A 15,765-nucleotide genomic window follows, 5' to 3' on the forward strand; every position below is an offset into this window, starting at 1 on the left:
CCCACTGAATTCAGTAGGGCTTATTTATGAGTAGAAATAGTTAGGATTGCATTATTAATTAGCCGAGTTCTCAAAAATGGCAACAATGGATTAAAAGCTATAAGAATGGTAATACTTTATATTGATTTAAAAAACCACTAGTATTCTCCCTTTCAACATTTGTAAGGGAATAGTTTCTGGTGTAAAATATTTAAGTATGCATTATTTTTATTTTAATATGCATATGCAGCTTCAACTGTTAGTTCAGTTCTAAAAACATACCTGGTATGATTTATATTCATTTTATGATGACTTATAGGAAGGGGAACAATGACCTCCTGGCATGGGATCCACTCTTTAGGAATTCTGGTGATTCAGCCTCCCTGACTTCAACAATGTCTTCATCTTCATCAGGTAGGTTTATTATTAACAGAGAAAAGCCTGTGGAAGTGCCCCTTTTTCCATTGGAAAACTTTAATGACAAGTGTGCAATGTAAATAGGATTTTCAAACGTAGTCACAGTAATGTCAACTTACATATGATTTCTAAAAAAGAAAATGCTGATAAAGAACACGCAGATCCCACTTACCGTATTTTTCGCTCTATAACACGCACCTGACCGTAACACGCACATAGTTTTTAGAGGAGGAAAACAAGAAAAAAATATTCTAAATGAAACAGTGGATGTATGATTTTTGTGGTTCATGCTGTGGCCACAGACATGTGATCTGACGGTGAGTTTGGGGTAGCCCAGTGCAAAAATCCTGAGGATCCATGTGGATCCGTGCTTTGTAACCATGTTTTAAGTGGGGAGGAAGGAAAAGCACTCAAGGGACAAGGAGCACGCGTGGGGTGTGTGGAGAAGGAGCTTTTCGGGGAGCTGAGCGGCGAGGAAAAGAGCGCGAATTCCCACTGCGCCCCGGAGGCTTCAGGTTCCTTTCACTGAAGCCAGGAGAGTCTTGCTCTCCCGGCTTCAACAAAAGGAACTCAAAGCCTCCGGAGTGCAGCGGGACTTCCTGCTGCACTCCAGAGGCTTCAGGCAGCTGAAGCCTCTGGGCACTGACCCCTCTCGCTCTCCAGGCTTCAGCGAAAGCAACGCGTAGCCTCCGGAGCGTGGAGGGAGCGCTCCCTCTGCGCTTCAAAGGCTTCGTGTTGCTATTGCTGAAGCCAAGGAGCCTGCATTCGCTCCATAGGACGCACACACATTTCCCCTTAATTTTTGGAGGAAGGAAAATGTGTCCTATAGAGCAAAAAATACGGTACTTTCTAGTGCTGCTTTTTAGAGTAGTATTCATACTATTGTTACTACTTGACCACCAATGTTGTGGTCAGTACTGTTGAACTGTTTAGTCCAGTAGTTTCTATGTTTAAATTAGTTTTCTATTCCAATAATTAGTGTACTAGAATATTTTATTGCTGTTTGTAAATGTAAATTCTATAGAAATATATTAATCTTTACTATTGCCTTCCAGCAAGACCAACTACCCCTCTTTCTGTAGGTACCTTAGTGCCTCCTCCAAGACCAGCTTCTAGACCAAAGTTGACTGCAGGGAAACTCAGTGGAATTAATGAAATTGTAAGAGCAGTGCAACTTGCCTTAAGTTATATTTATCTCTCAGTGTAGCTTTCCCCACTTAACTTTTGCATGTATTCATGCTTTTGCATTTTGTTTTCAAGCCAAGGCCATTCAGCCCTCCTTTGACCTCCAATTCCAGCCCACCTCCTTCAGCTCCTTTGGCACGTGCAGAGAGTTCCTCCTCAATATCATCTTCTGCTTCATTAAGTGCAGCAAATACACCTACAGTTGGTAAGGAAGTCTATCAGTGATTCCCTGTGTAGTATCTAATTCTAAAACTTTTTTAGCCTTTGAAAAATGGATATAAAAGCTATTTATAAATCCTTTATAAGAGATGTGAAAGAATTTGTTTAGGAATAAAGGAGCTACTCCAAAAAGGGTCTATTCACTAGGCATGCATGCATGCACACCACACACACATTGCAAACATGCAATGACAGATTCATTTTAACAGGATTTTAGACTTTAAACATAGGTGATCTATATTTTTCTACAAGTGGGATATCTGCATGATAAAGCCTATAAGGTACTGATAAGTTTCTTTTTGGAGAGAATACTTATTTTCATAGGTGAAGTTTTTCTCCCTCTGCGAAAAAGACTTTTTAAAATAGCTAATTATTAAATTGGTTGTCTGGTGCTGTTCATGATAACAAGCAATTATCCAAACAGATTTATCTGGATTGATTTTCAAAGGTATTTAAGATGCAGCATTTGACAAATCTGACCTTGCTCTCTTAAAAATCATTGTATCAGCTGAATGGAAAACATTTTTAATGTGTTCACCAGCAGTATGTATAATGTTCAACTATTGTCTGGGGGTCATGTTAGCTGTCTTATAACTTCTGCCTCTTGCTTCAGGCCAAGAGAAAGGAACTTATGCAGCTTCCTTCCTTCCTTTTTCTCCTTCTGTTGGTTGGTTATAAGTCGCTTTGGGTTGCCTTGGGCAAGATGTAATAAATAATAATAATAATAATAATATTTACCTAATTTATTTTTGTAAGTAACATATTTAAAGAAATTCCTTCTTCTTTTTCATCACCATCTTCCTAAGTAATCTTTTTAAAAGTTACAGAACATACAGAATTACTTGGCATTTATTCTGTTTTATACGTTATTGTAAGAAACGTTCAAAAACAAAGCCGTATTCACAGTGTGGGGATTACAATGCCCAGCTGGCTTTGCCCCCTGCTGTTCTGGTGCCAGGCCTGTCAGCATATGGGCCCTGTATACGTGGTCTCTACCCCTCAAAGCTGTCTGTGTGAGGGAAGAGTGTTCTGCAGATTGGGCCTACAAAGCCTTATTTCCAAGGAGCAAAGTGGGCCAGTAGGTGTTGTTTCAGTCTTCCACCACACATAGATATTATGTCACCTGCATTACTCTGAAACATTTTGTTGCTGTAGTACTACATGGTTTCTTGTTTTTTCCAAAGTGGAAAAAATGATGTGAATATCTTACTTTAAAGTGGGCAAGGAAAAGTTACTTTTCTGCAGTCATTGTAGAGGAAATGGAAATAATTGACATTAACTGGTGGAGTCCTTTTGTTAAATATAGACTTGTTATCTATATTAAATTGTTGATATGATGTTATACATGCATGTGCATGCATGCACAGGTATTTACTTCCATAAATCCTAGTGCAATATCTTAAAATCTGCATCATCTAATATTTGTACTTTAGTATTAAGTCTTACATTAATAATTAATGCCTTTTGAAATTCATAGCTGAAGTAATCCATCTTTGAAGTTGCTAACATGTTAGGAAATGACATCAATAAACTCTCTGCATTCTAGGTATTTCACGTGGCCCTAGCCCTGTCAGCCTCGGAAACCAGGACACTTTGCCTGTTGCAGTGGCCCTTACTGAGTCTGTTAATGCCTACTTCAAAGGAGCAGATCCCACAAAGTTAGTGAAATGTTTGTTTTGAATTTTATATCTTGCATTAAAAAAAACAGATTAAGTTTTTTGTTTTGTTTTTTACTTTGGAAAAAATAATGGAACTTCAGAAATGAAATTCTAATGTACATTTTCCAGTGTCTATTTGGATAAATACACTGCTGGTAAAAGTATGGATTATGTTGTTAGATAACTATTGAATGTCATTCAATACCTGCATCAGACTTGGTTTTCATTTTTATTTATGAATGATTCTTAGGGTAATATTAAGCTGTGACTTCCAACTTGCACATCAGACTTCTGCAAACAGGTCCCCCTTTTGTCTCTTTCCCTCTGTAACCCCAAAAATTTGCTCCATAAGGTTGGGGCACCTTCTGGAGTAGCTGGGGAATAGATGAGGAGACAGGTAGCTCCCAAGAGGAGATGAAAAGTATCACATCTACTGGTGTGGCATTGGATCTCACTGTTAATGGGAACAAAGTCTACCCAGTACCATATTTATATACCACTTTTCTACATAAAAAGGCATAAAAGCTAACAATGTATAAGAGCACATAAGAAGCCATTTCAGAGCCTAGATATAGCATTCATTACCTGTTTCTGAAAGGCAACAAGTTAGGCAAGTTGTCCTCTTGAGGGAGGGAATTTAACAGTTCTGGAGCTATCACAGAGAAAGTCTAGCTCCCAACTGGAGATGGTCTAGCATCCCTTCAAGCAATATTTCACTGGTTGACCATAATTGGAGTCATGAAGCATTCCAAAGGTACTCAGAACTTGTGCTGTATGTTTAGAACTTTCTGCTGAAATCTCTCCTAGTTCTAAAATTGCATTATAAATGAGCAATCTTAGTAAATTTGTATGTTAACTAATACTGTACTTTTTTACAGTTAGATTGTTATAACAACAGACATGTTTTTACTAAATGTAGCATGCATCCTATAGTGTGTTGTAAAAGTAATGCTTGTAATTTTACATCTTTATTTTAGATGTATTGTGAAAATCACTGGTGATATGACAGTCTCATTCCCAAGTGGAATTATTAAAGTCTTCACCAGCAATCCATCTCCAGCTGTGCTCTGCTTCAGGGTAAAAAACACAAGCAAACTAGAGCAGGTTCTTCCAAATGCACAACTTGTATACAGGTTTTGTATTTTTTTATCTAATAGTAAACTATCTAATCTATAAATGTGCTTTGTTGCATTATTATCTTTTTATACATTCTCTCATGCTGAAACCCTGTTCACCCTGCAAATATGCTTTGGTAACTTGCATTGTATATTTTATGCTTGTTGTCTTTTTCAACATCTTCATTCCAATTCTAGTGTTACTTTTAGAGATTTAATAAACTTGCAAGTTTCCATTAGAGCTCACTTAGAACAAATTACTGAAATAACTTAATTTTAAACCATAAAACATTTTTTGTAGTACCATGATTCACAGCTCCTTAAAAAGCTCCCCCACCCCCGCCAGGTTCACCACGCAGAGTCCACATTGCATGCACACACAAGACATAGAAACAATTCCCAGAGGGGTAATTCATAGAGCAGTAGTGAGTCCATGGTGTCTGAGAACTGGATGAATGCTAAATAAATGGTGGTGCTAGAGAAATGCATAGCAGCAGTGTTAATTAACCCATAATGTCCACAGCAGTAGGGCACTGTTTCATGGGTAACAGGGATGTCTTCCCACCTCCTATGATGGTATTCCTTACCCCATGAAGCTAGTTGCATTTCCTCATATGGTTTGATATTACAAACAGATTACATAGCATACTTCGTTTCCTCAAAGCAAACATCTAATGCTTTTTGTGATTTATTTTATTTTATTTACATTATTTTTCAAAACATATTAAGCTCCTTCATTTGAGGAAGGATTTAATCCAGTTTTGAAATATGTGTTAGAGAATAGTTCAGACATCACTCATCACATCAAACTGGAAAACTAAAACTGTATCACTTGTAAACGTTTAGGTACAATCTTAACTTGTTGTTGATTTGTGCCTGTGTGCCATCATAAGGATATGTGTCATGAGTCCCCATAGGTGTTTGGCTTGCAGGTTGAAAGTATGGCAATACATTCTCTTATCAGAATTCTTTGATTCCCAGGCATTATGGAAATCTGAGGGTTGCTCTGCAATTTACTAGCTTCGTGCAGGCTCAGGATATGCCATATATCTTCAGGATTCCTTTTTAAACAATTGGCCGTACACAACACACAGAGTACCTCATTCATTCCTGAGAAACTACAGCCTTCATTTTGGGTTCACATATGGATTACACTGGTCTCTTAATCACAGTCACCTAATTATGTTCTGAGCCACTGAATAAAAAGTTGATTTCTTTACTCAGTACAGAACATGTTCACTGTGGGCAGCTGCTCAAGCTGGACAGAAAGTGCTGTGTAATAGACACATATGAGAGTGATTAAGGCTACTGTCTTCGACCAGCTGTCTCTCTTACTGGACAACATGAATTTTCCCCAGGATATGCTGTTTGTGTGTTTAAAACTAGCGTGCTTTCTTTTACAGGGTTATACATAAATATAATTTGTGCAACATTTATTATGAAGTAAATTAAATTCATCCTGGGTTGCTCCTGTCTGAGTGTTACAGTGGAAGTAGACTTCTAGCTACTTCATATAGCTCCCACTGTGTAAAAATGCAAAATTGAGTATAAAATTGTAGAGGTAGTGTATTGCAACATTTTTACCATCATACTTTATTCATTTACTTACATACTGCTTTTTATTTATACATCATAAAGCAGTTCACAATATGCATTAAGAAATAACAGTTGAACTTTCCAGATAGTCATATAATTTCAGCAGCTACAGAAGCCAAAGAATTTACATATAGGGTGCTGAGGCAGAGAATGTGTGAAATGCCAAGTTCTTCTAGTTATATATGGGCAGAGGGGAAGTGAAACCAGAAACTTCCGAATTGTAATTTAGCCTCTCTGCTGCAGGAAAACATGAGCAGAGACAAAGTCACTATTCTGCAAATATGCAAGAGTTCATTTAGTTTTAATTGGTGGGTTCCATAGCAGCTCCCATTTGTTTGTGATCTTCTGCAAAGGTATAAAACAGTTCTTCTGTGTGTGCTGCAGACCCTTTGGATCCAACCCCCATCCATAGAAGTAGTTTTAAAAGATGGTTAAAAACTTTGTATTCCTTGTTTTGCAAAGCATTTCCAATATGTAAGAAATCTAAAACCTGTGTTTTCACCAACTCTTTGTGCACAGTGACCCATCACAAAGCGATTCCAATGTAAGAGATTTTTGGATGGACATGCAAGCTGTTACAGTCTACCTCAAGAAGCTATCAGAACAGAATCCTTCGGCTTCTTACTATAATGTAGATGTTCTAAAATATCAGGTAACTTTTTATTTTTTACTTTACTAACACCACACTATAGCTTGGCCTTGCATCTGACTGCAAAAAAAGCAATTGACTCTTCCCTTGATTAATTTGTTCAGACTGTTTTTCCTCACAGTATTTATCGAAACATTCTGGTATTTTCTTTTTAGGGCTCATATATGATAACCTAATACTTCTGATCTTGGCTGTTGTCCTAGTTGCAACGTTCTGTTTGTTGCCTTTTTTTGCCCAGATGGGTTCAAAGATCAGAACGAATATTTTGCAGTACTGAAAGACACATCTTGGAGCCAAGAGTTCATAACTTCAATCTGTGCCTTTATCATCTAAAAGTATTTCCTGGCAACGTAGCCATTTTTAGGACTTTTTATAGTAACGTGGTTAATTTATACGTATTAAGTGTAAAGTTTCTGATTAAGTATATTTTGCAGAACACAGCACAAAATTGAAACTTTATAGTTTTCATTATTGGACCTAAAAGTCATTATTTGATTATTTTCAAAGGTATCTTCAAATGGCATCCAATCTACACCTCTGAATCTTGCTACGTACTGGAAGTGCAATAGTAACACTACTGATGTAAGAGTCGATTACAAATACAACCCGGCCTCTATGGCAGTGCCAACTATGCTTTCTAATATACAGGTCATGGTACCGGTTGATGGAGGTGTAATGAATATGCAGTCACTTCCTCCAGCAAAATGGTAATTTTTTAAAAAAAATATTATTATTATTTTACTGCTGATACTACATGGAATTCATTCCACTATGCTGCTGCTGTTTTACATCTGAAACACTGTGAAAAGCAATCCTTTTACTTTTAAATTTTTCACACCATGGTACTGATATTAGGGGTGCTGTACATCTCCTGAAAGATAATACACAGAAAACTAGGTTTTCTGCTTTAGTACAAACCTTCAACAAAACAATGACATTTTCAAGATATTTTAGACTACAAAGTTAATTTCCTTGTTCTGCCCGGCGTCTAGCATATTTTTGTTACGTAAAAAGAAAAACATAAAATTAATGAAAATATTAAAATATTTATTTCTTTAAGCAATATATATCCTTCTATGATTGTCTCATCAGTTTACAGGCATACAATACCAAAAAAAAGTACAAATCAATTTAAACTATAAAATCAAACTTCAATTAAAGTGCCTGCTGGAATTAAAAAGAGAAGTCATCAGTAGGCACTGAACTTTCAAAAGGAAGCCAGCCTGTATGACCTTTACCTGGAAGGGAGTTCTATAAAAATTTGCCATTAGGCTGCAGTCCATTAACCAGACTTTACTTCTTAACAGGAATTCAGAGCAGATGAAAGCTTTATGGAAATTATCTAGTATTTCAGAAAAATCAGAAAATGGAGGTAAGAAAGTATTTTTAAAAAATTAAAGTTAACCAGTATATATTTCTTGTTTATCTTTATTTCAAATTTAACAAGTAAGCAGTGGAAAAGTGATGCACACTTAATGGTGTGTCTGGTATATAGATAATTTTATACATTTTCCACATTTTTATATGTATTATATATTTATATCAGTGTATTTACATGTCTTGGGGGGGGGGCTTCAGGTGGAAAAAGATGCCTACTAATGTATTTCTGCGATGCGGGTGACGTTGTGGTCTAAACCACTGAGCCTCTTGGGCTTTCCGATCAGAAGGTCGGCTGTTTGAATCCCCGTGACGGGGTGAGCTCCCGTTGCTCGGTCCCAGCTCCTGCCAACCTAGCAGTTCGAAAGCACGTCAAAGTACAAATAGATAAATAGGTGCCGCTCCGGTGGGAAGGTAAACGGCGTTTCTGTGTGCTGCTCTGGTTTGCCAGAAGCGGCTTAGTCATGCTGGCCACATGACCCGGAAAGCTGTCTGTGGACAAACACCGGCTTCCTCGGCCTATAGAGTGAGATGAGCACTGCAACCCCAGAGCCATCCGCAACTGGACTTAACGGTCAGGGGTCCTTTTACCTTTTAATGTATTTCTTTTGTTCAAAATGTATCTCTTTTGTTCGAAAGGCACTTTTCTGATTTACCTTCAAAAATAAATTCAACTATATATTTGCAGTTTTAAAGTTGGCCTTGGATATTATAGGCTGTCGCTTTGATCATCAAAATAGCAATGAGAAATAGTGGTTTTGCCTATTTATCCTAAACTCAATGAAAGGAAACCATGGATAAGTTTAAATGAGTGAGTGTGCAAGCGCAGGGTGTGAAAATGTGGTCACTTCCTCCTCTAGTCCTTCTACCACACTACCTGGACCTAGGTCAGCTGATCAGTGCAGTCAGTGAGCCCCAAGTGCCAACTGGAAGCTTAAATTCCCAGTTGCTCCTTTGCAGCTGTGTCTTAACCATCCCACATTTGACATCACATTACATCAGATGTAGAGCAAGTGGATGTGGTTTGAGGGAAATGCCATTGCAAGCCAGATTAGAAGTCCTACTGGGCCTAAATAGGTCCATGGACTGAAGGTTCCCCACTGTAGCTGTTGACTTTTTATGTGCTGAAATGTACATGCCTGTATTATTGACTTATCAAGGTATCCTCCAAATTATTTCCCATCCAGCTAAATGTTGCATTACAAACCAAGTCCTTAATTATTATTCACTTTGTGTGTGTTTTTCCCCTGAATAGGCTCTGGCTCCCTCAGAGCCAAATTTGACCTTTCAGAAGGACCCAGTAAGCCAGCAACACTTGCAGTGCAATTTATCAGTGAAGGAAGCACACTTTCAGGAGTAGACGTTGAACTAGTAGGCACTGGCTATCGGCTTTCCCTACTTAAGAAGAGATTTGCCACTGGTAAGAAGCATAATCATAATAGGGCATACATTTCTTACTTTTTTAAATCATCAGTGGGATGTGGTTAATGCAGTACCAGTTTGCCCTTGCATGGAAGTCAAACATACCTCCTGAAAGTACACTGTGACTCACTGTGGTTCTGCTACACTCAGAACCATGAGTGCAAAGGGAAAACGTTTTTCTGTAATGTAGTAGACTCAGGAGAGTTTCCCCTGTCAGTCACAGTGCTTTGACACAAATCTCCCCTTCACATTTTACAACATTTACAATGGCAAATACCAGTGTATGTTCTGCAAACATATCTGTTGAGAAAAGTGTGTGGAAAAAACCAAAGTTCTGTACTGACTTGACATCTTGGAATATAAGCAACTGAGTGCTCTAACATATACAATTCAAACATTGAAAACAGTGCCACCATTTTTGGCTGGCTGTGTTAGCCAACCAGAAATTATGATTGCCTGTCCCTGTCTCTCCCCCTTGTTGGCTTGCTCCCTCTTTGCCTTTCCTGTAAGTAAGGCTGGCAAAAGACTTGCTGCTTTGGTTGAAGTTCCAGGTTTGGGGAGAAGAGTGGAGCTTGTGTCACCAGAGCACAGAAACCTATGCCAGTGGAAATGTGAAAGCATACTGTATTTCACTGCATACGAGTCGCCACCATGTAATAGTCACACACCCCTTTTTTGGACCCCAAAATTGGTCCCAGAGCATTCCCTGCGCAATAGTTGCAGAGGTAATTCTGAGGCAAGCTGGGAGTAGGCACAGGGGGCTCCTGAGGCAGTGAGGGCCGCAGTCCAGGCCCTCACTGGCTTGCCAGCTAGAGGAGACAAGGCAAGGCAAGGCAAGGCAAAGCCAGGCCCGGGCTGCTACTGCTGCCACCGCCACTAGTGCCGCCACCTTGGACTTGCCAAGAAGGGGAAGCAGCAGGCGGGCAAACATCTCCACTGCCCATCCACCACCTTCCTCCGCCTCTGCACGAGTGAATAGCCTTGAGAGACCCAGGAAGAAAGAACTCTTAACAATGACTGAAGCCGCCACCTCTCCCAACAGAGCTCCGCGCTGGGAGAAGGCAAAATCCAGCGGAAAGGGTGAAGTCTGTGCCTTTTGGTTTGTATTGCAACAGTGCCCTGTTAAGAAAACCGGAGTCCATAGCATGTTGTTGCTTCTTACCATAATTCACCTCGTAATGGACACATCCCCCTTTTTGGAAGGGAAAAATTGGTACAAAAAATGTGACCATTACACGGCAAAATACGGTAATTTAAAAATATAGCCTTAGTTCAAGAATCAATAAATCATTTATTGTGTTTGACTAAAAGCCATTACAAATTCAATTATAGATCCACAAGTCAATTAAAACCTGTTAAAAGAAATACAGAGATATACATCAATTTACAATAAGTCACATTAATGAATCGCCTGCACAGTCTACAGCATTGTCTTTTATAGAGCTAGCATATTTTAGCAGCTTTAGCAAATAGGGCTGTTTTGTATGTGACAAGTGGATCTTAGTTGTTATCTTTAAATAGAAGAAAATCGTTTGTAAATAATTAGTGTAACTGTTTTTCACTTTATTGAAAAGGTATTAACTACAAAAGCTTTTTCTGTCTTTCAGGTCGATATATGGCAGATTGCTGATGAGCCAGTGTGGGGGAAATGAGTTCTCTCAATGAATAGAAATTCACTATTTTACTACCTTTCCAACACTATTTTAACATGCATTTATTTTTTTAAAAATGTGTTGCTTAGTTTTTGAGTCTTATATCCAACAAAAATGCACTTTCCAAAATAAGTCATTTAAAACAAACTCTCTATTTTATTAGCACTGAAGTGAACTCCAACACTATCTGTAGGTGGCCAGCTAAAATACTGGGAAACAAGATTACGCAAATGCTTAATACTTATGTAGCCTCAAAGCCAAAATAGTAGTCATTTCTGGTATTTAAAAGGTGTGGTGCTTTGTGATACCAAAAGCAACCACATTATTTTAGCTTTCTATAAATATTACTGAAGTATACTTTTTTCAGTTTCAATATTGCCATTTCATTTAAAAAAGTGGCAAAGTAATTTTTGTTTCATTCTTGTATATTCATGTGCCATATCTGGTTAGAGATACGTATACAAAATAACTTGATTTTCATATACCATATATAATTAAGTGTATATTATTTTATAAAAGATGGTTTTAAAAATGTAAAGTGCAATGTTTTTTTAAAAAATTGCAACAGACAACAGATATTTACTTCTGCCATTAGTTAACTTTATGGGAGTTGTAATTTTTAATTAATGCTGTAGATTAATTTATTTTTATATGGAATGTGTAACATTTGTGCCTTTTTAAAACTGTGCCTATCAAAATGTCTATATGCCTCATTTCTTTTTTTCAATGTCTAGATCTTCCATACAGAAAAGCTGATGTTTTTTCTGTGTAATATGTACAACTACATAATTCCCTAAAGCAGGGATTTGGAAGGGAAACTTCAAATAACTCTAAAACAGCCGCTAAAATATTACATTGCTTCCTTGTGGGTTGAATGCAATAAATGCAGCCACTATAAAGGGAACTGCTTGACTTTTATATATTCACAGAAAAACAACTTGATATCAAAATTAAACTTCAGTATCACCAAAGATGTGTAAAATTCTGAAGGTGTGTTAAATAAGTTTAAAACAATTTATACAAGAATAATTATAGCATTCCCTTTTGCTAACTATAAAGTTTTGAAGTTTCAAGTGCTTTCAAAGGTGACATGAATGTAAATGTAGTAGCTTTAGAGAAGTAATATTTTTCAATGTTTATTTTGAGCAGAACAAAAATTGTCATTCATGCTAATTTCAACAAAATTGATAAACTTAAAAATTGATAAACTTAGCATTTGAATGTTTGGATTCATCACTTTTTAAACACAGTGGCTCTAAACATCAACAGAAGTGATCTAGTGGGATCATTTTTAGCACAAATTCATACTTTTAAAGCTTGCTATGTATTGTGTTGTTAAGAACTTGTTAAATCCTGAAATAAAAAGTTAAGGGGGTATGGAATTCTGTGCACTTCTGAATTGCAGTGTCTAGGGGGGAAATAATTAAATATAAAAATGCTTATAAAATCAGTATTGGATTGACCAGTCAGCTTTATATATAAAATGTAGATACATAATGCTCTTAGCCACAAATTTTGGAGAATGGGAACACACTATAAAGGCTGCAACTAGTGGCAAATGCACATGTTACATAGATTTCAAAGGAATTTATATTCAAGCTGAGCCAAGTATCCTGTCCTCCCCTCTCCCCCACTTTAATCTCCTGCAAAAGGAGACAGAATATCAGAGATTTTGGGGAGACAGGAACAAAATTTAGGAACTTCTGGCTGGAGGATGGGCTTGCGTTACAAAGTGGCTGAAGGTTTTTTTCATTTTTAACAAACAGAAAAATAAACTGTTTACTGCCATTTCAAGTGGTGTTACCCTGAGCAGTGTTCCTTTTGAAATTAGAAACAGAATGTCCTGTAAGAATGACACACTGTCATGACATAGTGTTGTTCCCAGCAGCACTCTTGGAAGGAAAAGAGGTGTCTGTCACCATTGGTCAATGATACAGCAGAGTTTCCATGGGGTGTTCTGTCCCTAATTTCAAAGGGAAGGCTGCCAAGCTGCTGAAGGCAACCCAGTTGCCTCTTGAACTGGCAGCAAAGCTTCCCCCCTTTAAAATAAAAATAAAAATGCCACCTTCCCTTTAACGGTAATCCCGCACCACATACCCAAGATTATTTGATTTCAGCCATTCTCTGAAGACCAGATTAATCTTGGTTGGGAGTCGTCCCCCACTGCCCTGCCTCCAAAATGCTGAAAAAACTCTGGGCTGAATATTTTGGCCTAGTCATATTTTATACATTCATAACTAAGTGTAGGGTTGCAGTCAAAAGATTTATAGCGAATTAGTTTGCTTTTAAAACATTTTGATTGTTTTATCAAATCTTAACTGGGATTTCATTGCAGCAATATATATTGGATTTTCATATTTAAAAATGTTAGTCTTTACTGAATTATTACTAGAATTTTTAAACTAAAATTGGCATAAATTGGCATTTCAAAAGGTACAGTCTTTTACCAGAATATTAATTGTAATCTGCTAATGCAATCAAAACTGCTTGAACAGTTTAATCCTTACTATTGAAATTCAGTTTATTTTGTTTTTCATTATTAATCATGTATTATTTCTAAATTTGTGCAAAAGCTAAGTTTCAGCACTTTTAATCTAGCCTTAATACCAAGTGTTCTCAAACATACATTTGCAAAGAGTGCAGGTTACAATTTTGAAGCCATACAAGTTTATTAGCATATTTGTAAAGAACTCTAGAAATTGTATAAAACCACAAATATCTGAAAAACTGCATGTAGCAAGCTGGATCTTGCTTCTTTATAAAAGTGATCCGTTTTATAGCTGCCTCTTGAGAGAATTTGTAAACACAACTCTAAAGGGTTTTAGGTTTGTATGAACTGTAAATTAGAGCAATATAAATCTCCTAGAAAAATTGTAAATACATCTGATCTTTCACAAAATGTAAAAAATATTGCACCCCATAATAAACATATAATATATAACTTATAAATTGACTCTGCTGTTTATATGCTATCTCAGGTCAAGGACAGTCTTCTCAGAAAATGTGTTGGTTTTTCAAACAAAGGAAATACTTTTAACATGTTTGTATTTTATTAAAGCATGTGGTACAATAGGGGTTTTTTCCTTTTCTTTTAAATGATACCTAAATGCTACCTAGCAGCCTCCTATGGGCAGATGGTTCTATTTTTCTGTAGGGGGTCATTGGACAGAAAAACTTCATGGGATCTTTGTACCATTTTTGTTTTTAAAAACTCAAGGGATTTGGCAGAAGGAAGCAACGGGATCCCATCATCAGTTTTAAATGTGCCCTGATCTTAAAGACAGCATTCCTCTTCCTTCTCCTAAATGGGTCCCTGCTATTTTCTTCCCCTTCCCATTAGTAAGGGGAGGAATTAGATGGAAACTTTGTGTGCTTTCACAGGCCAGCACCATTACTGGTGCTCACCACTTGGAGAAGTCGGGCAGGAAGAAGGATGATTTATCTGCTCCACTGCTATGACAAGCCACCATACTGAGTAATTCCCAAAGAGGCAGTAAGACTGCCATTCTGCAGATTTCTTTTGGAGGAAGTCCCATTGAACCAGCAAGACTTATGATTGACTGGATCTAGAAAGCAAGTTCTTTTTCTTCAGAATCCTTGGGCTATGTAGTTTATATACCACTTCACATTTTAAAGAAACTATCTAAACATTTTACAACCTAAGAATATCACCAATAAAAATCTAATGCAAAAATACAGTAAAAAATATATATCCACATTTTAGGGCAACACTGATAACTATTAGATAATATATCCTCTTAAACATCAATATCAGCTGCAACAACTACCATAAGGGCACCGTAACAACTACCGTCACAAATGGACTTTGTTTTGATTTTCTGCATTACTAGCTTTATTATAAATTATTTTGATTCAAAGTTTGTGACGCCAGAGTTGAAGTACTCTGTTAAGTGTCCTACCTTGTCTTTTAGCTGTGATAGTGTATACAGTATACATTATTTGAGAGCAAGAGCCAACAGGCTTCACTCAAGAATTTCAAAGTCTGTATTTTCTTATCTACATCTATTCCAGTGCCAAATACACTGTTTCTGCAGTTTGTATTCCTGCCATGTTAAAGTGTCAAGTCCTTTCTTTTGTGTCTCTGGTGATAAACCAGAAGTAACCTCACAGAGGCAACATACTTTCACCATCCAGGTTTATTTTAGTTATTTGGTGTTTGCTCAAACAATGGGGACAGTACAGTGGTACCTCTGGTCGGCAACAAGATCCATTCCGGAGGTCCGGTCGGATCCAGAGTTTTCCACAACGTGAGGAGCACTTTTGCGCATGTGCGTGGGGTGAAAGCCGGTAAAAGACTTCTGGGTTTGTCGTGCTCGCATTCTGAAGTTTATGTAACCAGAGGGTTACGTAAACGGAGGTTTGACTGTATTTGCATAGGGTAGGCATATCTCCTTTCATGGTCAGGTCACCTGGCCAGTTAGCTAAACTGTCATCAAAAGAATATGTGGCAGGGCCTGTTTATACAATGTATAAAA

At 37.4% G+C, this 15,765-nt stretch overlaps 1 protein-coding gene across 1 annotated transcript in view; it reads left to right on the top strand.

Moving 5' to 3' along the window:
• Positions 1-12,651, top strand: part of FCHO2 (FCH and mu domain containing endocytic adaptor 2) — a 70,734-nt gene extending 58,083 nt beyond the window's left edge. The window contains exons 17-26 of the mRNA XM_081881192.1: positions 299-393; positions 1,452-1,555; positions 1,657-1,786; positions 3,347-3,458; positions 4,436-4,591; positions 6,689-6,821; positions 7,326-7,525; positions 8,126-8,190; positions 9,451-9,615; positions 11,225-12,651. Coding sequence (XP_081737318.1) covers positions 299-393; positions 1,452-1,555; positions 1,657-1,786; positions 3,347-3,458; positions 4,436-4,591; positions 6,689-6,821; positions 7,326-7,525; positions 8,126-8,190; positions 9,451-9,615; positions 11,225-11,247 — 1,183 coding nt within the window. The 3' untranslated portion in view covers positions 11,248-12,651. The remainder of the gene's footprint in view (positions 1-298; positions 394-1,451; positions 1,556-1,656; positions 1,787-3,346; positions 3,459-4,435; positions 4,592-6,688; positions 6,822-7,325; positions 7,526-8,125; positions 8,191-9,450; positions 9,616-11,224) is intronic.
• Positions 12,652-15,765: the final 3,114 nt, after the last annotated feature.

Source organism: Podarcis erhardii (genome assembly GCF_964252035.2).
Source record: "Podarcis erhardii genome assembly, chromosome: 11".
Taxonomy (NCBI): domain Eukaryota; kingdom Metazoa; phylum Chordata; class Lepidosauria; order Squamata; family Lacertidae; genus Podarcis; species Podarcis erhardii.